General features: G+C 42.8%; 1 protein-coding gene across 1 annotated transcript in view; it reads left to right on the top strand.

Annotated features, from left to right (window-relative positions):
* Window positions 1-1114: 1114 nt before the first annotated feature.
* Window positions 1115-25895, top strand: part of TEDC1 (tubulin epsilon and delta complex 1) — a 67874-nt gene continuing 43093 nt past the window's right edge. The window contains exons 1-5 of the mRNA XM_085068393.1: window positions 1115-1325; window positions 2200-2278; window positions 7548-7750; window positions 19527-19697; window positions 25288-25386. Of these exons, the coding sequence (XP_084924519.1) occupies window positions 1155-1325; window positions 2200-2278; window positions 7548-7750; window positions 19527-19697; window positions 25288-25386 (723 nt within the window). The 5' untranslated portion in view covers window positions 1115-1154. The remainder of the gene's footprint in view (window positions 1326-2199; window positions 2279-7547; window positions 7751-19526; window positions 19698-25287; window positions 25387-25895) is intronic.

Below are 25895 nucleotides of genomic sequence, written 5' to 3'. Positions count from 1 at the left end.
GTTGTTCAGATACTGGTGAAAAATGTAAAGGCATCACACTAGAACCATAGTGAGCACATTAAATCGGCTATGAACTGGGGAACTGGCCAAGAAACCATCAGTGGGGGTTTCCAGCAGGTCTCATGTCCAGGCACAGGCAGAATCCCCGCAGTGCTGGCGGAGCAGACTGGTATGGCTGGCACAGACCAGTTGTGCTCCCTCTAAATCCACAGCATGAATCCATCTCTACGCCAGGTTCTGTAAATCCTGGCCATGCGAGGACTTCTCTCAAGAACTCAGGCTTCTCCCAGAAAACAGATCCGTCTGTCCCCCATATTCCCCCAAGGATTAATCCCTGGGATTGCCTCATTTAAGAGGTTGTATGCCTGGGGATCTGAGCTGGCCGCATCACACCCCCCTGAGCAAAAGGCAGGCAGGAATATCTGCAAACCTACTGCTTCCAAACCCCGTGCTCTCCCATCGTCCGAGGAGCGACTCCCTGTTCAGTGGAGCTGTGTTTTTGGAAGAGCAGAAGCCGGACTTTGCAATAGCTTTTTCCACCAGGAGGAGAGGGGGAAGCTCGCAGGGCTTGCTCGGGTATTTTTTGCCGGGGCAGGAGGCGCGTCCATGGCTCAGGGCACGTGTGAGCAGTGGGAGGTGACATGTGTGGCGCGTCCCGCTCAACTGCGGATCACTGCCCAGGGGAGGCCAGGAGTGTTCTCTGCTCGCAGCCACGCGCGCAGGCCGAATAAACCACGGGACCATCCGTGGTCCGGGAGACCCGGGGGGATCCAGGGGGATCCAGGGGGGCACATGGGGATCCAGGGGGACACATGGGGATCCAGGGGGACACACGGGGATCCGGGGGGACACACGGGGATCCGGGGGGACACATGGGGATCCGGGGGGACACACGGGGATCCGGGGGGACACATGGGGATCCGGGGGGACACACGGGGATCCAGGGGGACACATGGGGATCCAGGCGGACACATGGGGATCGAGGGGGATCCAGGGGGATCCGGGGGGACACATGGGGATCGAGGGGGACACACGGGGACAGCGCTGCAGTGCCCGCCCTGCTTCCTCCCGGCGGCCAGGGGGCGCTGCGGCGGGCGGGCGGGGCGGAAGGGCGCTCCCGCGGAGGGCGGGCAGCGTTGGGAAGCGGCGGGAAGATGCCGGGGCGGCAGCGGGAGCCGCACCGGGAGCAGCGGGGTCAGGAGCGGGGCCGGGAGCAGGCCCGGGCGCTGCCCGCCGCCGTCGGGGCGCTGTGCAGGGCCCTGCCGCCCCGCGCCCGGCCCGCCCCCGACACCCTGCGCCGCGCCAGGTTCGACCGGCCGCAGGCGGTGAGCGCCGGCAGCGCTGCCCGCAGACCCCCGCCCGCTGCTCGGCCGCGTCCTGCGGGGCACAGGGACACCCGAGCGGGGTGGGCCCGGGGACAGCGTCCGGATGAGGGGGATTGAGCCCTGGGACAGGCACCTTCCGTGTGCTCCCAGCTGACACCTGTTGGGGAACTCGCAGCGAGCTCGCTGCTCTGGGAAGGGCTTTACCTTACTGTGGTTTGAACTTAGAGCTTGGTATGTCACCCTGGTCTGGAGCACCTTCTCAGTGTCACCTGAGGTTTGCTGCCCTCAGCTGTACCCCAGCTTGGGTCTTGCTGCTTTGCCTCCGAGGCCTCCAGATCGCACACAGGGTACCACCCTTTCTCAGCTATTTTAAGGATTTTATGAGTGTTGACTGAAATTCCAGCTGTAAGAATCATTGAGTTTGTCAGCATGCTGTCCTTGTGTGGCCAAGAAATGATTCCCAGTTCTAGCTCATTCTGTGCTGCCTCTTGTTTGTGAGCTCCTGACACTATCATGGTCAGATCTTACCAGTGTGTTCAAGTGTTTGTTTGACTGCGGGTGAGTTGTGCCATATGGGGTTGTGTCAGAGCAGATTTTGGGAGCTGTGCTTCTTTACACGTGTGTCTTAGAGTAGGAGTGCTGGGTCTTGCTGTAGAGCCAGCAGTAGCCCTTTTGTTTCTGAGTGCAGCTCTGCAGGGTCTGTGTTTGTGAGACAGGTGATACATGAACCTGCCTGATCAGGCGGTGTTGACTGGATGCAGGTGTGCTGCTCCATGTATAATGTTCTGATACTGGCTTAATTGCCTAATTAAGGCTAAATAATATGGCAGATACTTTGCCTGCTGATCTCCCCCTCTGTCCCTCTCTTTTGCAGAGCCTGGATTTCTGGAGGCTGCTCTATGTGCTTCTGAAACAAATCCATGGAGGCAGGTGGACAGAGTCTGATGCCATAGGTAACCTGGTCAGTCTGGCTGACTGTGATTTCCATTTATCCTAGGGAAGGGTAATCCCTGGGACTGGTTTTGTAGCACTTTTGGCTCCTTGCTCCCTGTCATGAGTGCTCCATTTTCAATACCTGTGCCACCAATGTACTGAGCGTCAGGTGTAGTGATGAGTAAATGTACTGTGAGGCAGGTTTACTCCTCTTTGATTTGCTTTGTCCTGGAAACTGGGATGTTCCACAGGCTCTTGCATCCCTTTGATATTTTATTGCAGGTACATCTCTGCAGTGATGTTATGCATTCTCACTGTCTGCAGACATAGTTGCAGAAGTAGATTTGGTTTTCCTTTGATTCCTTCTTTTCCCATTCCACGCATGATTCTGTTGGTACTTTTCTATCCAGTCCTGTGTTAGAGCCATGAATTACAACATGTGAGCCATAAAGGCAGTGTTTTGGATAGAAGTTCTAGACAAAGCAAGACCTAGAGCGTGTGTGATTATTTTAGGGGGACTGTGAATGTCTTTAGGGCCACTGCTCCAGAGCAGCTGAATGCAGATTAGATTCTCACAATAACAGAAGACTATTTACTTCTTAAATGTATGTTATTCCAAGTACAACACTACTCCCTGTCCTCTCTCTTGAAATATGTCTATCTAGGGCCTTTTCCTTGTATGAGAGTTGTATTATGATGAATCAAGGTCTCCTCAGACCAAAACCACTTAAAATTCACTTCTGCCTTTGAAAGCTAAACACCCTAAACAACAGTGTTTAAGCCCCTGAATAGCTGGGAGTCTGATGCCTCTGTAAATGGAATTAAAAAAGGTTAAGCACTGTGGAACGTGGAGCAAAACCAGCATAGTTTTGCTGGTAGCTCAGCAGGAAGTCCTGTTACTCACAGGACTGCTATTTTTCATTTGGCTGTTTTTATTTTTCCACTCATCCACAATCTGCTCTGCATGGCAAGTCTATTTATTGAGTGTCTCCTGCAGCACTGTGGATGTGGCCCTGCACATGTGCAACCTTATTGGATCCTGGCTGCTCCCATACTAATTGCCTGTAGCATTTGGGGTCAGAATTTCCAAGTGCACGTGGCAGGTTGCTGGCTCTAGAGAGAGCAAGCACAGCCATCACTGTTATATTGTGAGGCTGCAATATGTAGTTCTGCTCAGAATTGCTTGGCTGATTTTTAAGAAACCTCTTTAGTCACAACTTGGTGATTAAAGCTGAAATTCAGGCTGGAGAGCTGTACTGTTTTTCAAATGACACTAATTACTTTTGCTTGGCAAGTGAATGAGTTGTCTGCTGTGAACACAATCAATATTTTACTGCTTTTCTTCTCTGCCCCAGCTCTGGTCTCTTGTGTATTTAATGCAAATGAACAAAGCCTTGGGCATAGGCACTAAATAACTTTTTCAGGTTTGTACAGGATCCTGTTGTACAATAGAGAATTGAAACAGATTCCTCTAATCCAAGTCTAGTGCATTAGTTCACAGATCAAGCTTTCCTTTTCTTTGCTCTTTTTGCACAACCTCTTAATTACCTTGGTTAAAATGAGGAGAGCAGCAGTTGCCAGATCCCAGAGGAAGGCTGTGAAGAGTCTTTTGCTATAAGGGTTACTGTCTGCTTAGAAACAGCTTTCTGGAAAAGAGAAGCCATTCTCCAGTGGACTTGTATCCTTTATTTTTCCAAAGGAAACATTGATCTTTGGCTGGTTCAGGAATTCCACTGAAGCCTGCCAGTCAGTGGTTATAAAATTCTGCAACTGGCTCTTGGGTTCTTGTTTTGGGAGAATTTTTTCTTCACACAGTGAAAAGCACTTAAGGTAAACTTTGTGTAAACTTACTTACAGTAAACTCCAGCCTCTTAAGCATGTTATAACAGTGGGTCTCTGGAGAGTGGAGAGTCAGAGTAAGCTGTGTGATAGTACTCCCAAGCATAACCTTGCTGATGAAGTCGTGATTAATGGTTTCATGCTGCTCTTTCCTCATAGAGGCTGATGAACGTGGTTAACAACCTGACAGCCACACCAGGTAGCAGTGCAATATGCATTTGGATAGTTGGAGGAAACATTTGTTTTCTGGAATTGCTGTTCAGTTTTTATAGTACAGGAGAGAGGTCTGGAGCTGCAATATATTTTTGTTTGTTTGACAAATGTAGCAGAAAAAGTTGTCCTGAAGTAGTATTTTTCCATAATACCACTACCTATGCAGGTGTTTCTTGCCTGAGTGCATGAAGTAATGTATCTGTGTCTGCTCTTGTACTTAGTTTATAGTTCCTTTCCATTTTAGCCTGCCAGGCTAGTGCACAGCCCTTATTGGAATATGATCTTGTAAATCACTGGAAATATTTGTCAGGACTCATAGTGAAAGAGCACAGCTGGAGTATAGTCTTAAGTGAGCTGAGCCCTGAGGTTCATCCCCAGCTTGGTGGTCTTACTTGCTAAATATACTTTCATAATGTCTGTGGAGAAGGGGATTAATTGGAAGGCCTGTGTGAGTCTTTGCCTATAAATTGCCTAATCCTAATGAAATTTAAAGAGGTGACTGAGTGACTGGTGTTATCTGCTACTGAGTGATGTTTTTTCTTCTCTCTTGGTTGCACATTATGGAGGAATCCATCTTGGTCCTGGGTACTTGAATAACCTTTACTGCCATTTATCACTGTTGCCTTTTAAGTGGAGCACTGTAGAGATGAGGAAAGCTAAGTGACTTCTCTAAGGTCATGGGAAGAGCCCCATATCCAGATCCATGCTTTGACTGCTCACTCCCAATTCCTGCCTGACACACTAGTTGTACCCTTTCTTGTGAGGGCAGTGTGTTGCAGAGGGAGACATGAAACAGGGGGAGATAAAGGATCAGAGCAACACAGAAATTCAGGTGGTGAATTGTTTTGGTGGATCTGGCCTGAGTGATATATCAGAGCAGGGAAATGGTGATAAAAGAAGAAAAACACCTGACTTGCTCTCCTTTCCTCCACTTTGATATGTGATTTTTTGAGGAGCTCCTTGAACTGCAGATGGCAGCATGTGATGCTTGTTTGCTTTGAAAAAGGAGGAAAGCATGTACTGATCATCCTTCCTTTTGGAGTATTTCTGCCTTTACATGTTATGGCAGTTCCTTTCTTGACAAATGCACACAAAAAGGGAAAGGACAACATGAAAACCCTGCTCATGTAAGAATGCTCAGGAGTGATCAAAATAAAATCTGTAATATCTCTGTGCTCCTCTTGTGCATTAGGGATTGGAGTGCACATCTACAGCAAGATTTTTAGTAAGCCATTGGCATTTCTGCCACCCTAACATGGGGAAGGGAAGCTGCTTGTTTGATTAACAGTTTCTGTGGAAAGAGCAAATGGAGTGATTTAGGTCTTTTGCTTTGTAAGAATGGCTAAACTGCATCAAACTGTAGATTGCTGTAGCTCCACTCAGCTGTGACAGATGTCAAAGTGAATGCCCAGAGGAAAGGAAAGAGCAAATCTAGAGGGATGCTTTCACAGGGTGAGGGAATATTCCTTCAGCCTCTAGTAATTTACATCTGACTTTCCAATCCAGAGAGGATATATTTGTGTTTCATAAATTTCCATGAACTCCTGTCAATCCAGTTCCTCCTTGAGCCTGTGTGACTCTAAGAGTCCATAGTGTCCCACAGTGAGCAATTTCAGAACTTTGCTACGTGTATGAAGAGCATCTCCTTTATCTTGTTTTGACTCACATGCTTGCTAATTTTGGTGGCTCACAGTTCTTGTATTGAATGTTGTGCAAACAAATTATCCACTCCTCACCCATTGCACAGCACTCATGATTTTGAAGAGTTTTGTCATATCCATTCTTGATCATCTTGGCCTACTTCACCAGTATTTACAATGCAGCTGTTCTGTACTTATTGTACTCATCCTTTCTCTTTATTTCTTTTCAAATCTTCTGCAGCTTTTATGGGAGTGAAGAAAGAAGAGTCATCGTAGGTATTTGTGTTCTGTTTATTGTCCTTTCTAGGTTTCTCACATTGAGTTTGCTTTTGGATGCCTGTCAGAGCCAATTGTGATACTGTCATTAAAAACTTTATCGTCTAAGATTAGGTTCCTGAGACCACTGATCAGTTCCAGGCCCATTCTTAATGTCAGTAAAGTTAGGAACATTTCTTTCTTTGTGTGCGTAATTTTTCATTTTTTCTAAAAATACTTTTATCTGTCGTTTTAAAGCATGGGCTCAAGGTTCTGCAGTCCTTCATGATCTGCCTGCATTCTTTACTACTAGTATCACACCAGCACCAAGTTTTCTGTCACTGTCACATTGTCTAAATGTCATTTTGAGTTGTTTGAACAGCAGCTGTTTAGCACAGAGCCCTCATGTGAAACCACTATTTGTTCCTACACTCTGGCTCTCGTCTGCTGGGCACTTGTCATTGATTCAAGGGCTTTTCCTCTCCCTCCTCTGCAGTGCCTTAGTTTCTTTGTGCTAGCTGAATCCCACTAGGATATCTAAATGTCTTGCATTTGTTGAATCTTCCTTAATTACTTGCTTCTTGTTGCCTTTGGAGAACTCCAGAAAGTTTTTGAGCAGTTTTCTTCCTTTTAAAACTGTTGGTTCTTAGCCAGTGTGTGTTGTTTTCATTGTCCCCCTAATTATGTTCTTTATTCTATTTTTGACTTAGTACACAGCCAAGGCTTCCTGGGCAGAACTGCTTTTAATAACTTTCTGTGTGTTTCCTTAGTATTTTACAGTCCTGCAGAGCCTGTCTTGTAGCTGTCAGGTAACATTTGCTGGTGTGAAGGAATATGGATCAGAGCATTCCTGAGAATTTAATAGCCCATGTGTTGGGCTGCATTATCTCTGCTCACTGGTGCTCAGAGATTTGCAGCAGGCTGTGAAACTCCTATCTCTAAATTCCAGTTTAGTTCAGGAGTAAAGTGATTCAGAGTGTTTACTAATTCATAGCATGCTTGGTGACTCATAAAAAATGAATAGGTGAATTGGAGTCCTGTTGTAGTGGGGATGGCTAGTTACCTTTGTTGACTTCCAAGAGGCCATTACTGGTCTTGATCTCAACTTTGAATTGCTTATTTTCCCTGAGCAGTAGTTCTTTAATCAGAATGGGGCAGCATAAAGAAGGCTTTTACCCTTTACCTCCTGTCCTTCGCCAGTTGTTGACAAAGACTAAGTCCCCACAGTCTTCATGAGGCTGGATTAAAAGCATTACCCTCAGACGAGGCAGCAGTTTCAGGAACTGAATGGATAAATGCATTGCGTGCAGTGTGTTATTCTCAATTGTTTTGTTCTTTTCAGATACCCAGGTTAGGTTTGTGAAGTCAGCACTGTGGTACCATGGCTATGCCAGGCCAGAGCTCCATCAGCTCCCTGCTGATGGCTCCGCAGGAAGTCGGGAGCTGCTGCTGGCATTTTCCTGGCTGCTGCACAGACTTGGCCTCTTGGAGCAGCTGCTGGCTCGGAACAGAGTGAAGACTGGGGATGAAACCTCTGTGTGCACGGTGAGCATGGTTGTGTCCTTGCACCTTACCCTGTCCGTGAGTAATGGTCTGTGTCAGCAGCTGTGTTATCACCAGTGTGGGATGGGTGCTACCTTGGTACCTTGACAAATAAATGACTTCAGCTTTAAAAAAGGCTTACAGGGGGCAGCATCTGGAATGTGTTTTCTTTCCCTTCTCTAAGCTTTCTGTGTGCAGGTCATCTGGGTTCTTTATCAAACTCCCCCCCCCGCCTGAATTCCCTGGTTTCTATTTCCAGTGTAGGTGAGACCACTGTGGAGGAGTGCAAGTAAGTTTATTTCTTCAGTCTTTCTGCTTCTGGGTTTTGAACTCCCAGACTGTACCATGAATGGTTCTGCAGGGCAGGGAAACAGGTTAGCAGTGAATACTGCTGTGTTGGCACTGGGTAGAGCAAGGAAGGGTAAGGCAAATAATACTTTTTACAAGCAGCAAGGTCTCAAATGACAGCTACTGCTCTTGAGGTAACTAATGACCTTGTAACCTCTGAGAGCACAGTGGAGGATGCTGTTTTTTCCATCAATGAAAGTATATAGAAAGTCTGTTCTGAAGTAACCATCATCTAGTCAGACACTAATTACTGGTCAGTCTGGTACAAAATGACAGCCTCACAGAATTTTGTAATATTTTTGGCAGAGGACATTGTAGGTCGGGAATTCTACCTGCTGATAATCTTGTGATGTCTAAGGCCTTGTAGTCCTTCATGAACTGATACATGTTTTTCCCCTAGGCTGTAGGCTGCCTGGTTTTTTGGAGCCTTTTTAGGGGACAGCAAAGCAGGAGAGTGAATGTTTGGAAAGCTGCAATATAAAAACAGTATCTTCAGAAGGAAAACACTTGTACAAATGGAAAACAGTTCAAAGGAAAGGATCCTCTTTGTAACAACATTATAAGCAGTATTTTGAGGAAAGGGACTACTCTTGGTACACTACAATTATTTGCTGCACAGAAGAGGGAGCATAAGAGGCTGTGCTGTGAGTGGCAGTGCCATCCACTTATGTGAAGGGTGCCTTGAGATTTCAGAAAGAGCATACTGCTGGAGAACTTTTTACTTTAAACTTCTCTTCTACCTTTTTCTTGTTTTTCATCTTTAGTAGCAGGTTTTTTTTGTGTCCCCAATTTCTGTTACAAAAGAGTGATGAGTGAAATGTGATATGAATTCAGGATGTGGGGCAGCACCTATGTAGTTTTCTCTGAAGGCTTTAAGTTTTGCATTTCCCAAAAAGGAATGAAAGAACTGTGGTTATACAATGTTATCTCTTATGGCCACACGTACTGGTGTGTCTTTCACTGCAGTTCACACCTGCTGTACTTAGGTTTCTCAAAAAGCATGGAATGCATATTAAATGTTTTTATTCAATAACTGCCCAAAACAGTGTTTAGAAAGGCTTAAGAGTCTGAAATTTTTTTTTCAATGGACCAGGCAAAAATTATGTAAACTGGAAGCTGAATTTTAGGTTGTGTATATAAAGCTCATTGTATTAATGGAAACATTTCTTGTATGGTGTTCCTCTAGCAATAAAAATAGATATTTACAAGGAATAAAAAAGAATGTAGTTACAGAAAAACTATTGGGTTTTGTGATTCTCCATCACAAGAAAGTTAGAACAAATGGAATTTTGAGGGAGAGGTCCTATCTTTTGTTTGATCAACTAGGCATTGCAAAACCAATAAATCCAACCCTTAAGAGCCAACCAAATGAAGATCTAGGAATGCACTGGCAAAGGATGCAAGGAGGTAATAGGGGTGAGGAGGTAGGTGGGTCACACACCTCATTACAGTCAGTAAATGAGCTCCTTATAAACCACTTATAAAGCCTGTTTTTTGTTTCATAAAAGTGTTACAGTTTTGTTGTTGTTAGATATTGTTATTTGATGGCTGTTGTTACTTTGTGAGACAGCCATGTGGCAAAGCCTGTTCATCAGCCAGTGTTCAGCAATATAACTCCAAAACGTTAGTAAGAGAGGGGGAAGGTGAGGTTGTAACTTTGCTACTTGGCATCTTGTAAGCTAAAGTACAGCTTGAACAATTGAGGTACTGGAGTTTTGACTCTGGGAATGTTAAATACCAGGCATTTATGATACTTCATCTTAAGTGTTGGAAGATGTGTAACAAATCTAGTGTAAACACACCAGAGATATTGTCTCTGCAGTCTTAACTCTCTTCTAAGTACATGGAAGCAAAAGGGTAAAAGAAGAGAAAAAAAACTTACTAGAGAAGTATTTGTCTCAACAAAAATGGAAGAAACAAAAGGAAATGCTCTTTAAAACAACTGAAGTGAAATTCTCAGTTGAGAACTTGAAAAATCTTCCACTGTATGGAATCTTTAATGATTATAAACAATTGAAAATATTTCCTGAAGTGAAAATGTCGCAAAACAAAAATCCATGAACTTGTATTTGGTTCTGTGCACAGCTGAGATCTCTGCCAAAAAGAGCAAAGCATGAAAGCCAGTGCTTGCTGGAAAAGTACATCTGTTGATCTACGAATAAGAGTAAGTTTGGAGAGAATCCTTACCCTTTGTCTTCATTTAAAAGAAAAGGAGTCTCAGTAACTGTAGGCATTGCTGTAGTTCAAACTGATATTCGTGTGGCTTGCTTTTAAAATTTTTTCTGAAATCCACAAAAATGAACTGGGTCTGTTGTGTGAGAAGAGACAATGGAGCTAATCCCTAAATTAAGTGTGCAATCATGTTCTGACTATTCTTTCAGCCTGAGTTTGAAACAAAGCCTAAAGCTTGCTAAATTGCTGATAATGTGCCAAATACCCAACATATCAAGGGCCAATTAAATTAATTAATTTCATTTCAGATTACCACACTCTGGCCTTTTTTTCCTTTGCAGTTCCTTAGCAACATGGTTTTCTTTCCTTGCAAATTGAACACTTCCATCAGCTCTAAAGGAGTTTCAGAGGTACAAGGGTATTCATGACACATGATGGACAAGGAGCTCAAGCTCTGTATGGAATTCTTAATCTTTTGATCCTGAGCTGGGAAAAGCTTCCACAGGCTTATTTTTACATGCACTTACAACCTCAGAATCAAAAGTTAAATGATTCCTGAAATTATAAACTTGGAGATGATGAAAGGTTGTAAGAGGCAGTGCTTAGAGTGGCTAATGTAATAAAAACTCATCATGAGGTAGTTGTTGGTAAGGACAGGCATAATTAGTAGCCTGGGGTGGTTCTGTGGGTTGACTGCTTTTGTGTGTTAGGTAAGAGATTCCTTCAGGGCACCTCATCTGGTAGCCTCCAGCTGGTATTTTTTGGAAGGGCAGTGCTGCAGTCTCTCCTGAGCCAGGATCCTGGTGCCTGTGGCAGGTTGCCTCAGTGAGCAGGACTGAAGGATGCTGCTCTAGCCTTCCACCCACGGCTCTCTTCCAGCATATGAAGCTTATGAACAGGCAGGGGAGACAAGTTAAAGGAGCAAACTGTGTTGCTGTGCAGGAGGAGCAGGAGAAGGAGGAGAGGATTGATGATCCATGTCAGACTCTAGAGTTGGGCTGCAGTAGTGCAAGTTCGTTCTCTGAATTTACTGTGCTTATCTGTCAGCAGGTTGGTGACTCAAAGGCAGTAAGTCAAAGTTCAAACCTTGCATGGGCCAACTCTTTAGAAGAAGTAATCACTAACTCTGTTAAATCTATAAAGACTTAAGTACAATCTGAATTGGAGGTTCACATCAATTTACTGAAGTGTCTGCTTGGGAATTCTTGCCTGTTAATTGCTTTAAAGCACTGGGCCAGTAATTGATGAACATGGTTTTCAAAGGCTTTTGACACCTCTTGTGGATTTCCGTCTCAGATATGCACTGTTGTGATGTCTGTCTCAATGTCTTCTGTTGCTTTGGTGATCATGTACAGGCAGATTATTCTCAAGTGCCATTCATTGATTCCTATTCACACATAACAAATCCTAGTCTACAAGACACAGCTGAAAACCTGTAGGTGAAACCCTCTCCTTCACTGAGCTTGTCACGCACACCTGGGGAGTTCTCATTCTCTCTGAGAAGCAGATAATTGATATAAACTTGCCTTTTTAGCACATTCAGTATTTGACCAATTTGTATTTACCTTGCTTTTTAAATTTTGGTGATACCATCCCAACTTTCTCCAAATCTGTGATGGTTTGGGCAGGTATTAGCAGTACTCTGTGAGCTTGTGTTCTTTCTGTTTCCAGGGAAGAATGCTGCCTGTACTACTTTTATTTCTACAGCTGAAATTAATCTGTGTGCCCTGTAATTTAATTATGTGTGGAGGCTGTTGAGCTTTTTCAATGGGTGTAGTGATGATATATCCCTCATGATCATCAGGAGATGTTGTACAAACACTGGTTCTTGTTTCCACTAATTCCCTCTGTCTGCTTCTGGCCCTCTGAGTGAAGTTGGATGCCCCTCCCCTTTTGTGAATTTATAGTAATCAACAAATAGAGCTATTATGTCTCTTGTACTTGGAATTCATGCCATGTGTCTCCAGCATGCCAAAGTGAACTCAATTTAATTACTTCTGGTGGGCAAAAATGAAGCTAAACATGCCTTCTGACTCTTGGGTTTGCAATTTGATTAATCTTTTGTTTGTCATGGTCTAGTTTGGCTCACTGGCTATTTCCAGTATAGTGTAAGGCTTATGCTTGGTCTGATGTTGTTGTTGAAATGCCTTTCTTTTACAGCAAACTTGACAGTCACTGCTGTTCCATAAACCACGTCATTAGAGGAAAGCATTATCATAGCAGCCGAGCTTGATGTCTCCCCCAGCAGGAAACCAGGAAACCTTTGGCACTAGTTTCAGTGAAAATAAGTTTTCTGCATTTTTTTCCACGTCTTCATCTATTCCAGTGAGGACAGAGGAGGGAATTTTATTAACCTTATTGATTCTGACTCAGAAGCGTAATTACTTGCCAGATCTTTATGGGCTTTATTAGTCTGTCAGCTTTCATTTTTTGATTTCCCTCCCTTATTCCCTGAGCTTACACTTCTATTCTCTTTGTCCTCCTGTCTTCCTAGTAACTCTCGCCATTTATGTTTTTGCCCTTTTTCTGCTGGATTCAGTAGCTGCTAAGGAACACTTTTTCTAAAAGCCATCTGTGAAACCTGAACAGAGGGCGCAGGATCCCTGAAGTTTCTCCTGCAGAATTTCCCTCACCTCAGTGTGGCTGACAAGTCTGTTGTAGCATACTTTGAACTTGTCATGGAGCCTTCTTACTGTGCTGCACTGGAAGATGTGTAGTTACCAACATTTATCTTTGCTTGACAGAGTGAATGCACAATTAAGAAGTGGGTTTTTTTTCCCCCAGACAGCATGTCAAAGTAAAACACTCTAAAAGACAAGTCTGAACTGATCAGAAAGGCTTATAATTTATTGAATCTGCTGTGTCTCTGGTAATGTCTGAACTTCACATAAATGCAGAATTTCTTGAACCTGACATTACAGCTGATGTGTTCTGGATGGGGTTCAGCAACAGGCATGGAAGTCACTTGAGCTGTGTGAGGAGAAGATGATGAGGACTGGTGTGCTAGTAGGAAGGTTTAGTATGGTTATACTGGTACTGTGCTGAAATTCAGCATAGGGAGCTGCTTCCTTGGCAGCTGGGAAACAGGGATTTTAAGATGTGTGAGTGCCTCTTCTGCCCTCCAGTGACAGGGAGCAGCCAGTACTTTTTTGTGTCCTGATTATCTTTGCAGCCTTTTGATTTAAATGTGAACATCCTCTGCTTTTGGTGTTCCACTGTAAGTGACTTGGGTTTAGCTCACAAGGGAGAATCCTTTCAAATAAAGCACTTTTCCCTCAGGAGGACTTCTCCTTAAGGAGCATACAAAGAGGGGCATGGCAGGCTCCTACCCATGGCAGAGCTCTGCCTCCTCTCTCCTGGAGGGCAGGTGCTGTTTCCCCTCTTTTCCTCTATCTCCAGGTCTGCTGTGGCTGTAGGGAGCTGCACCTTTCTCTCTTCAGGGGCTGCCCCTGCTTGCCTCAGTGGAGCAAATGGATATGGGCAAGGGGAACTGCAGCTGCAGGCAGAGGAAAAGGACTGCAAGGCATTATCTGTGTATTGCCTTTCATGAGCCCTGCAGAACGCAGTGCTCTCCAAGTTAAGGGCTACCCTGTCACGTGCTGGTCTTAGTATATTTAGTTTCCATGTTTTGTCTGAATATATAATGCAGTGAGCATTGGGATTTTAATGTTCTTTCAAAACCTTGCAGCTCCAAAGATTAGGCAGCGCTGCTGAGCTCTTTTAAAGGCATAGTGCTTTTGCTGTATTGCAGAGCTCTTAAATAACCTCCCAAATGAGTGAGGAGGGATGGGATAAAGGACTCACTTGCTCTAGTGCCTCAGGCCTCTGGCTACTGCCAGATAGGCTTGTTTGAACAAGGCAGGCATGGGTAAGAGCTGTGTTCACATTTGCTGTCTTCCCTCAGCACCTTCTCTTTTTCACTCTTTGCCAAGAGTAAGCTCTTGGGAGTGCTGTTGTGAGTAGTAATTTTTACAAAAGGCATTGAAATTTAAAAGCTAAAAGGCCTTGTGGAAACACAGGACATCACTTCTTTATTTTAATTGCTGAATGCAATATGAGCATTACTTCGATGTGGTGAGCACTTATGTTTGTGGAAAACTTATTCTTCTATGCAAATATCTGGAGATTTAATTGGTATGTGCACCATGTGGGAGTGGGTTTTTGCACCATCTATCTTTCCCTGCATAAATCTAATCTGGATCCTGCCTTGTCTAGGAGGAAATCCAATTAGTGTTGTTTATAGTGCTATTAATGAAAATAGTGCTGTCCCTTTCTCATTTGTCTGTTCAGATTGTTCCTTTTCACATTTTCCCCTCCTACAGATAGATATATGGCTGTATTAATTAAGAAAGCATGTCTGATACTGTTATTTCTGGCTATGGTGTTTAATTTTTAAAAAAAATTATGCTCTGTTTAAAGATGTGTAATTACAGAAGTTAACATATGTTATGTCACATCAAAACCATTGTCTGAATTATGAGCGGTTTGGAACGAGCGCTCGGTAAAAGCTACAGAAGCACTTTATTGGCTTGATTTATGTGATTGCTTTGCCTTTCCTGAGCCCTGCAGTGAGGATCTAAATATGCTCCTACCCACCTTTGTGATACCAGTCTCTGTGCTTAAGTCTGGTTAAGATTGGAGTAGTAACTGAGTAAATATTTTCTGTCTAGCCGCAGAGTAACTCCAGTGCAGGTGAGGAGTGGGCTGGGAATGTGTATTGGAAACCTCAGCTGGCAGTTGCTTTGTTTTGCTCTGCTCAAGGATTAGTGTCAGGGAGTTGACCTAGTGCCTGTATCCATGGGTTAAACATCTTACCCATGTTCTAGCAGGCTTGTTTCTCCATGGGTAGTGTGAGCAGCAAATTGTTTGCTGGTTGTCCAGATGTGGAAGCAGAGAGCTGGTGCTTGGAGGGATTTGGAAGATGCCTGGGAAAGCCACAGTTTGCTGGGGATGAGCTGGAGGTGGTTGGAGTCTGTCCTGGACCGACAGGTGGCAGCTTGTAGTCAGAAAAGAGCATCTCTGGGGGAGCCAGCCCTGCCATTGCCTTGTTTTACAGCAGTGCAAGCAGCACAGGCCTTTTCCATTGTCTGTACAGGGCATAGTAAATTTATTAAGGTGAGAATTTATAAGCGTTAAAGATTGCTGTATCAGTAGGAATAGTACAGAAAGTCTAGATGAAGTTGCACAGCAGAAAATTTCCTTTGCAGTCCTGCTTATGGCATATTGCCAGATCTGTGAGAAATTTTGCATTAAATCAGTTTTTGGAGTTTGTGTAATTCAAAGTGTATGAACAGAGCAAGATCAACTCCATACCAGGTCACTAAAATCCTCAAATGGAGCAAGCAGTGCAAAAAATGCTCCCTTCTCACATGTCTGCAAACACACTGATGCCTGTGTTGTTCTTTGATAAAGAATTTATATGATGAAGTACTTGTTTAATTTATCTCCATCCGCTGTTGGTACACCTGCTCTCTGATTTCTGATAACATGGGATTGCTTTGTATTTCAAACCAAAAGGAAGAGCTTCATTTCTGCTGTAGAAATTGAAACTTCTTAATCTTTAATTTCTCTCTAAGCACATTGCATGCGAGTTGTTTCCTCAGATGTATGGAATGTGACTGAATGTTGATATATCACCATGTCTTTTTGCACACCCTCCTTTCTCCCACCCCTTATTCTTTTCCTCTGAGTACTTTTATATCTGATGGCTTTTTTCAGTTCACTGTATTTCATGACTCTGACTTGTCTGCTCAGAACAATTCTGCCAGGAGGACTTTGGCAGTGTTGGGTTTTTTTATGCACTTGCTGCATTGTCTAACCACAAGTCCACTCACACTTTTTGGGAATGATCTGGCACCTTTTTTTATAGTGTAACTTGAAATAGCCTGGGATGGAATGTTTAGGGCAAAACTCAAGTGTTAAAGGCTGAATTCCAGGCTGCCTTGCAAAAATTATTAAATACATGCTTTTGGGGCATAAACCATGTTTAGCTCTGACTAAGCCAGAGGTGTATATATGAGCCTGGGGAAGGTCTTGTTGTTCGTGAGCAACCTTAGTTGGGGTGGTGATGGGTGGTGCCCTGGAATGTGTATTTGTTATGAGTCTTTGCTGTTTATTTTTCCTGGATCTTTTACCCCAGGAGAGCTGGTTCTGCTCAAGTGTGGGCAGGGTGATAATTCAGAAATTGGCTTGGAGAGAGCTCGTGTAAATACATGCTTGTCACTTTGATCAGACTTGTGCTTGCTTTTGTGAGTCTTGCCAATAAGTGTATAGTGAGATTTTCTAACAGCAGTACCTTGAGCTTTTAGGATGCAAAGCTCATTTGGGGTCAGTTATGGTGAGAGGGGAAATAAGAGGCTCCATTCTATCTCCTACTTAATTAATCTGCTTAAGTTACACTGATCATGGGTGCTCTGGCAGGTCCACATCACCCAGTTTGACAAGACCAGCTCAGGTATCACCAGTAATGGGGAGAAAACTCAACATGATGATGAGTTTTGATATTTGTTCGTGTGGCTTTTGTACTGCAAGCCTGTGGCACCGTTCCTGTAGCTGATCCAAGCACATCCCTTCTCTGAAACGGAATTAAAGAGAAACATTAATTGCAGCAAACAGCTTGCAAACAAAATGCTCTTCTGGTAAGTGGCTATGGAATGATCTCTTCCAGAGCTGGCATGGAGCATTCCAAGTGTGGAAAGGCCATTGAGGTCTCTGGGTAGTTGCCTTGGCTGCTCTCTTTCTGAACTGGAATAAAAAATACGCACTTCTGTATCTCAGAGTGAATGTAGGTGTGTACCTGCATTGCTGCATAGATTAGATAAATTCACAGTGATGTTTGAAGCAAAGCCTGTAGCTTGGGCTGGTGTTTTAGTGATTTTTCACCCACTGGGAGAGCGGTAAATAGTGTTAGATTGTAAAGATGGGACTGGAAATTGAGGTCACAGTATAATATGCAAGACCTTTTTTTTTTTACCTTGTTTACTTTATGCTGGGCTAAGTATTTCATAGCAAAAGTAAATTTTTTGTGCAGTTTGTGAAATAAATAATGGAGAGATCCTGTTAAAAATGCATTGGCTGGCTTCCTTATTTTAATATTAATAAGGCAGGTTGCTACAATAAAATTAGCTCTGCATGGTGTTTGTCACTGTACTGCCAAAGCAATCGAGTCTAATGCCATTCCTTCCTAAAATAAATCCCCAGGAGAGCAATATTTGTGCTGTTCCAAAACCTCTAACCAGGGAAGTTGGAGTAGAAGTGTAAATTATGGACAATGCAGATTTTAATCTGGGATTCCCAAGTCTATCTTCAGTCTTGTGGCTTTCTGGCTGCATATGTGTTTTAATGTTCTTTACACGTGTGTTTTCTCTGCTGTAGTGACTGATTTCCAATTGTGTGGCTTATGCTAATGGGCAGCTTGGTAATCATATCTGTATGGTCTCATGGTCCAGAAACCACCCTGTTTGGGGCAAAACAGTCTGAACTGTGGAGGTACTTAGCTTGAACTGCAGTGTCCTAGGACACAGTGCCTTGGTTCAGGAGCCTGGAGATGAAGGAGCAGAGGAAAAAGAGGGTCATTGCAGTTGGCACAAAGCAGATACTGTCTCTTTTTTTTTTTTTTCCTGTTAAAGATGAATCTGTGTCTTTAAAAGGAGAAGCCCTTTACCAGCCCTGCACCTCTGTGATTTATAGCACATGTTTATCTGAGCCACAGAGCAAAAGGAGTAATCCTGTAGTGCTGATACATTTTGGTGTGTGACCAGAACAGCATTTTTGTGCTTATAAATAATAGGAACACTCATTGTAATAAAGGCCCTGTCAACTGGTGATATTTAGGTTAAAACAAGTGTTAGGGGGTTATTTGATCATGGTTGTAGACACACTTCTGTTGAAATCTGCATTTAAGGCAAGATTAAACTCTCTTAATTTTACAGTTTGCATTGTTAGTTTAAGATCCAAATTGGAACTGCATTCAAGCTTTGCCTGCCAACAGAATCATTTTAAGATTTTATTGAATGTGGAAATCTGTGAAGCGGGGAAGCACGTATGTTTAAATACCATCAAGGTCTATGGGTCCAAATATCTGCCTAAGTGTTTTCTTGAAAACAGTCATGTTTCAAGTAGGTTTTTAAAATTTCCACTTTAAAGGAATGTCTTAGAGAGACTAAGTCTAAGAGTGTCTAAGAACTGGGGGACACTTCCTTTCAGAATGGCAAACATTCATTCTGAATAACCAGGTCTTTGCAGTTCCATGTTATTTCTACTTCTTATGACATGTAGTAAAAACGTTGGGAATGATGGGTTGTGTTTATTGTATGTAATTTCTATTGGTTCCATGAAATAGAAAGCCTTACTTTAAATTGTGTGACTAGCATCAGAAGTAAAACTGCCCATGGCTTCTTCCCCTTTTAATTTGCAATCTGCAGAAGTCTTAGCTGAAAACGGAGAGATCTGTCTGTACGTGTGAATGATCTCTTTGTGCAAGGGGCTGGGGGAGGTGGAATTCCCCGTGTTCGGCGGGAAAGGGATATGACAGAAATGGGCTGCAGAAATTTCATCCAGAAAATGAAGGTGTTGGTTGTTGGTTTTTTTTATCTGCAGCAGAAGGAAAGTGAGACAAGATGAACAAATGGAAGCTCTTTGCTTCTCCCTTCTTCCTTCCAAATTACTCTAGAAAAAGACAAAACAAACAAGACAGATGATACAACTGTAGCTGGGAGTGCCTCTGTGGAGTCGTGGCCATTGCCAGCTGCATGATTTTTTCTTTTCCTCTGTTCTGCCAGATGGGAAATGTTGGATGGAGAAAAGAAAATAGCTGGGTAAGCACAGGCCCACAATTTTGTCCCTATATAAGTTATTGATTTACAAAATAGGTTCTCAGGAAGATGCTGCAGGAGCTAAATCTGTTTTTTATGTTCTTTGACATATTAGAATCTAGTCAAAATATGATTTTTTCCATCTGGGTAAAGAACATGCTTGCTGTCTCAGGAACACTGTGTCTTCCTGGGTACAGAAAATGAAAGATGAGAGAGGAGACAGCTCACCACATCACAGCTGAGAAGCTAATATTTATTCCACACTTCTCTACTTGTTTAGGCTATTCCCAGTCCTGTGTTCTAATTTCTCTGTATTTATGGAATTGACTTCCTTTTGGGACAATTTTCTTCCTCTTTGGCCTATATATCTTGTAAGTTCACTACTGAATGACTTGAAAATGTTGAAACGAATTAAAACCAATTTGGAATTCCTTTTCTGCTTTCAGTGTGAAGATAATGTACCCAACAGCCAGGAAGCTACAACTGAAGCAGCACCTGAAGGTGGGCTGGAAGACAGAGTCGATGTTCGATACCTGCAGTGGTTAAATGGGAGGCTGAGGTTCCAGTGGAGGAGTTTGCACGCTCAGCACCAAGAGCAATGCAAACTTTTGCACAAGGTAAATGATTCTTCTAACTCACTATGACATAGTTTATTATTTAAAAGCCTTGTCAGCTAGAGCTAAATGTACAAATTATTCTTGTTTGCTAGTTCTGCATTTTCTGTAGATAAGAGTGAATTACTCTGAATATAAGCACCTCAGTCTTTCCCCAGTGCTGCAGAACCGTGAGAAAATGTAGTATGTACAGTGTTTGTAAGGTTGTAATTGTATAAAAGTCTCTTTTGCAGGTTAGCACATTTGTCACTTCTGCAACCATAGGCTCCTGTTTTTCTCAGAAAATGCCTGGTAGAAACAAGACAGAGCATTCTGGTTCCCCAGACAAGAAGTAGTGATGCAGAACTATAAGTTCACTGGAAATGTGAATTCAAAATGTTAAGCATAAATATTGAAAGTAAGAGCAAAATAAAATGCAAAATCTCTTTCCAAAGTACTAGGGGACATCTCAGCAGAACCCAAAATCTCCCTGCTTTTAAATCAGGAATCAGTAACAGTCTCTACGCTGCTAAGATTCCAGTTTTGTTCCCATTTATGAATGTTTAGATGCCTGTCTAGTCACGGATATCTGGGAGCATTATGTCTGTTTAGGGTGGAGCCAGCCTTCAGTTCCAAAGCTGACAGTGATGGTGACTGCAGAGACAAATTAAAAAAACTAGTTTCAGAGATAGTCCTAGAAGTTACTAAGTATTGTTTTCCCTAGGTTCCCTTTCTCCATTTATATGACTCTGAATAACTTAAAGGGAGCCAGCTATTACTGTACTCACAGCTATTACTGTACTCAAAACCTTCACAGAAAACCCTTTTTTGAGACTATAAATGGGTTGGGGAAATTTCTTCTCAAAGTACACATCAGAAAGTTGTCAGAATCATCTTCACCTTTGAATGACGATGCCTTCTTGGTTTTAATCCTCTGTCTGACAGAGCAGTGCTGAAAACTATAATGAGGTTACATTTTGTTCTTTCCATGAATTGATTGCTAGGGAAGGTGTCTGATTGACAGCCCAAGGGAAGAAGGATCAGGTGCTGTGTGTGCAGCATCTAAAACAACCTTTTGCTTCTCATTGACCACTGCTGATGTGCTTCCCTGATCTGGGAACAAAGGTAGCAATTCCCTCTAAGTGCAGGTGCAGTCCTAGGCTTTTTGCACTGTGATTACAGATTGTGATGGGATTGGGAGGGGTGAATCTCAAATGAAATGATTGGCATCTTCTCCCCCTGATAAACTACCTCTCATTAAGGTATGCTGGTTTTTCTAGTAGGTGAGGCAAATGCCTCCATAACTCATCATCAGTGCTCTGATTTATGTGGGACTTGACAGTAACAAATCATTAGGCAGCTCCCAGTGCCTCAGCTCGCAGTTAATGAGGCCAAGGAAGAATTAAGAGCAGGTCAAACCTGGGAGCTGGAGTACAAACAGAGATATTCTCAACGGCCCAAATGAGGCACTGAAGTAATGAAGAGATGTGCTGATTGGGCAACATGCTAAGTTTCTTGACAGGGACGATGAGAGATGATGACCCTCTTGTGGAAGTTGTACTTTGACATAAACTTGGACTTTTTTTTCCCCTCTGTGGCTGTTTAAGGCACAATCTTTGCAGAAGTTAGGACAGTTAGACAAATGTAAGAGACAGGTTAGTTATGCTGCAGGTCCCTGGATCACAATTTCCCAAATGTGGACGAATAAGCAGGAGGGAGAATGTTTCTCTGTTCATCTAGTTTCCCAAAGCTGCCATTGCTGTCTTCTCCAACAGTCATCACTGGACTAAACTGAAAGCAGCAGTGGTGCTGGTGATGATTCTCACAGTCAGGGCTGCCACCATGGGGGTACACAAAGGAGGACGGAACCAAGCCCAACTCCCTCCATATGTGAACCCACACTGATATTATGTGTGCAGCTGTGGGAGTTCTGTTCAGAGCTGTAATAAAATGCAGTGCTCTGATTTATATTTTAGTCTGAATTAAAAGCAGGAGAATAGAAAGGTAAATGTGACTTTGGAAGGACTTCATTACAGTGCACATTAATGTTAGCATTTATGGTAACACAAAATATAACATACTTACACAATTTAACAGCTGTATAAACAATAATTGATATTTCCTGACTCTTTCTAGAGAAATTGCTTTTACTACTGCATTACTTTCAAAACTTTTAAACTATTCTATTTGTTAGAAGACTGAACTGACCCAGTATGACCTCTATATGAGCTGCTGCTTTTCTCTAATAAACCATAAACACGGTATGCAAAAGGCTAATGAGTGTTATGTTTTTTAATTATGCTGACAGATTTACAGAGGGCTTTCTCTACAAAATTATAATTACGGCTTTTACTCGCTCTGTTTAATAACTGACCAGGTTATGTGTCTCATCTGAGGAACAATCTTATTTACTGCTGATCAGGAGCTATAATTTTTGCCAACTCGTGGCAACTTCTACAGATTTCATTCTGTGACTCACACAGGCTCTGAAATACCATTTTCTCTATTTGGGCCTTTCTGAGAAAAGCACAACATAGTTGGAAAATATGTTCTTATTCAGGAGATGACTGCTCTTCCGCTCTGTATTTTTTAGTATGGATATTGCTGTGTCCTCTGTCTACTCTGTCCTGCCAGCAGCCACCTAAGGTTGATGGGATGAAGTTCTGCAGTACCCAAGAGAGGGAAGCCTCCCTGGAGCTACAGCTGGTTCTGTGCTGGGAATTGCTTGTTGGTTGGCCTGCCTGGCTGCTCCTCTTTGCTAGCTGTTCTGATGAGCTGCTTTTCAGTGACTTCAGCTCCCAGAAGGCATGTTGAAGCTTACAGAAGCACACATGTCCTGCTGTAGGAGGAAGACTTCCTGAGGGAAATCTTAACCTCTCTGTTTCTAAAGAATTTTGCAGCCTGAGGCTATGAGCTGTTGAAAAACATTATAATGGCTTCTCAACATGGACAGGTTGGCTCTCTTTGAAAGTGTAATGTAGTAATACTGTTATAATTCCCTCGAAATTCTCAGTGGTACATATTTACCTGATATGCCTTCAAATATATGGAAACGTGGAGGATAAATGACTGTGTTAAGGCACGTCTCTTGGTTCCTTCTATTCTGTTTCTTCCTCTTTCTGTCAAGTGCCAGAAGAATATCTGTCTGCCCTGGTTTTGATCCCTCTTGAATTCATAGGAGACAGCAGTTGTTTTTATTTAGTCTTTGAGTTACCACTTTGCCTTAAAAAATGTGAGTGAGAAGCCTTGCATAGATTCAACAAAACAGGTAGGAACCTGTAGAAGTTAAAACTGGCATTTCTGGGGGCTCCGTTAAATGCACTGTGCCACAGTCAATATGTTATAAGAAATAGTGAAATAGGTGAGTTTCTGCAAAACTGATGGATTTCCTGGGGGTATTTTCAGCTGTCTTCCATCCTGAAGTAATGGGGGGTTAGATCAGGTTCAGAGATGAACTTCTTTTTAAGCAGATGAATATCTGATTATGGGCTGTGTATATGGGCTAGAAAGAATAAAATGATATTAAATGGAATTCTTGATGACAGAAGAAGAGTTTAACATAATTGGACTTATCAGATGATGGTAAAGCAACAATAATGGTTGTAATATACTTGGAAATGAAGAGCAGGAGTTGCATTCTGTCAGTAAGAATGAGGAGCAGCATTGGGAATTAGCACCTGTGAATGGAGTGGTTTCTTGTGCCCCCTCCAAGATAAACAATGTAAAATAAGATGTAGTGCAGTGGATTGGATGGGTTGTATCCATATATTTGATGTGGTAAGAATAAAGGGACAAGGACAAAGTCTTGATCTCTGAATAATAGAGGGCAGGGACTGGTGCTGGGTAATTACCTCATTGTCAGTAATTTATGTGTGAGCTAAACTGCAATTGTTAGATGCATTTGTATCTTGACATGAAAAATCTACCATGTTGCTCTGGGAATTGCTACGTTGTTTATTTATATATTTTTTGTCTATTTGATTTGAAAATCTTTGCTTTTTTTTCCTAAGGTGAATTTGCCATTAGATCTCAGAAGCACATTCTTTAATGCAGTAGAATTTTTTTCCCTCTCATGCAAATGTGTGTGAGCTCTGAGCAAGCCCCCTTTTCATCTTCTTGTAGGTGAATTAGACACCCTGCAGGGAGACCAGCTTGTCTGAGCTCAAGGGCGTTTGGGAATTGGTACTGCAAGCTCCCCAGAAGTTGTGCTAAGTGTGGGGGGCTGTGCTTGTGCTCTCTTGCAAAGGTTGGTGTAAGGTTAAATCAGAGCTGCCTCCACCTTGGGGTATTCCAGTGCCAAGAAGCAACAGCTATGCATGTTCTGCCTCTCACCCTGTCACCTGCTGCTTTTACCCCTGTGCTGTTTCCCTATGTAAGCCTCGTTTTATCTTCAGTGTGTCCTGGTTATCAGCAAGAGATAGCAAAAATACAAATAGTGGATTATTCCACTATCCATCTAGTCTGGTCTCAGGGGAACCCCTTATTCCTCTGCTGTTACAGCTTTAGTGTATTAGTTCTGGGCTGCAGCCAGGGATGCTGCTGCCACATCCTTTGGAAAAGGGGCTGAAATTCACTGCTGGTGCTGGGGGCCCAAAGGTTTGGCAACCAGAGTTACGCAAGAATGCAGCAGGGAGAGGAGTGGCAAGTGGAAAGGAAGAACATTGTGTGGGGAGGTGCTCTTTTATTTTTAAACCCGCATAGCTCTGCACATGTGACAGATGGTTGTCACCAGCAGTGAGTTTTGGGAAAGGAACGCTAAAATATTCTGAAGTTTCACGGAAGGGTTGATAATTACCCAGTGCCTGTCAACTTTAAAATAGTTGTCAATACCCAAGTGTGTGATAAAGCTCATATTAGAATAAAGGAAGAAAAGCAGGAAACATTCTCTGTCTTCTGGCAGAAATATTAATGAAATATGAGTGATTGTCTGACAAATGTGCACTGCTATCTTGTTTGGCAGCTGCAGTTATTACAGTAACAAAGGGATCAGCTCTGAATAGGAGGAATTGGTTTTTATTGTTCCCTTGACTAACTTGGGAAGCTTCTTCATCAAGTAATTGATGATACTATCACCAGTGCAGCTGGGACAAGGTCTTGGTAAGCAAAAGCCAACAGTGTAGAGCAGCAAAAGAGAACCTTACTGTAACTAGGTAGCATTTTCTACTTTAAAGAAAGAAACAAAAATTATTCTGAGGGTATACTTTAGCTCTGGTAAGACTTCTGCAGTCTAAGTGGTTTCTCCTTTCATGTTATGCACAAGAGCACGTGTATTGTGAGGAAAAAAGACTTTAGGACAGGATGAAAAGAGAAGTCTTTCAGTTTTACTGTGGCAGCAGTGCTTGCAATTCCTGCATGTGGTTCTGGTAACACTACCAGAGGGACCATTTTGTGAGATGATTGTGGTGCAGGTTCATCCTTTCCACTCTGGCTGTTTTAAAAAGAGCTGTTGTACTGGTAGTAGTAGTTCCACTTGTACATATCCACTGGGAATGAGTTTGCAGCCACTGGTTCGTATCACCATTCCAATCCCCACAGCTGTTGGATGGTAGTTAATGATGTTGTTAATAATCTGGTCCTTGCACTGACAAATATATTTTAAACTAATCTGCTCCAGATCCATTTATTCACAAGTGGCTCCCACATGGACCAGAGGCTCGGACATTTTTCTGTCACAGAAACAGATCTTGCTAGACAACCAGAGAACTACAAGCAGGTAATGCTTCTCCTATAATTTTGGGATGCTCAGTATGCTTTACACAAACATTATGAAGACTGTGTTCCTTGTAACATTTTTTTAACTTAGTTTCCAGCAGAAATAAGGACTTGTATATTGAATTTTCAGTTTCTTCCCTTATTTGTATTCACCGAATTTGGTTTGATAGAACATAAACCCAAAGGTATTAGGCTGAGTTTTATAAAACCTGATAGACAAGGAGTGGGAAGATATCTGACTGAAAGTGCCGCTGGAGAAAAGGCTTCTAGAATAAAACACTCTAGGTAAGTTGGCTGACTTGCTGTTGTATCCATTAACCACATCTGGGCCAGCCAGGCACAACGTCTGCCTGTCATCTTGCCTGAGCAAGACAGAACCTCTTAGGACAACATCATTTTCCCCAGTGTACTGTTTTACCTGGAAGGATAAATTCCTGCTGCTCTCAATTACTCAATTATCATAGATGTTTCAGTTCATTACTTGAAGTAGTTTAATTCACTTCTTTTAAT

The sequence above is a fragment of the Lichenostomus cassidix genome, chromosome 8 (genome assembly GCF_008360975.1).
Source record: "Lichenostomus cassidix isolate B80296 chromosome 8, HeHo_3.0, whole genome shotgun sequence".
NCBI classification, from domain to species: Eukaryota; Metazoa; Chordata; class Aves; order Passeriformes; family Meliphagidae; genus Lichenostomus; species Lichenostomus cassidix.
Note: the sequence above shows the minus strand (reverse complement) of the source record. Positions and strands in the feature narration are given on the sequence as shown.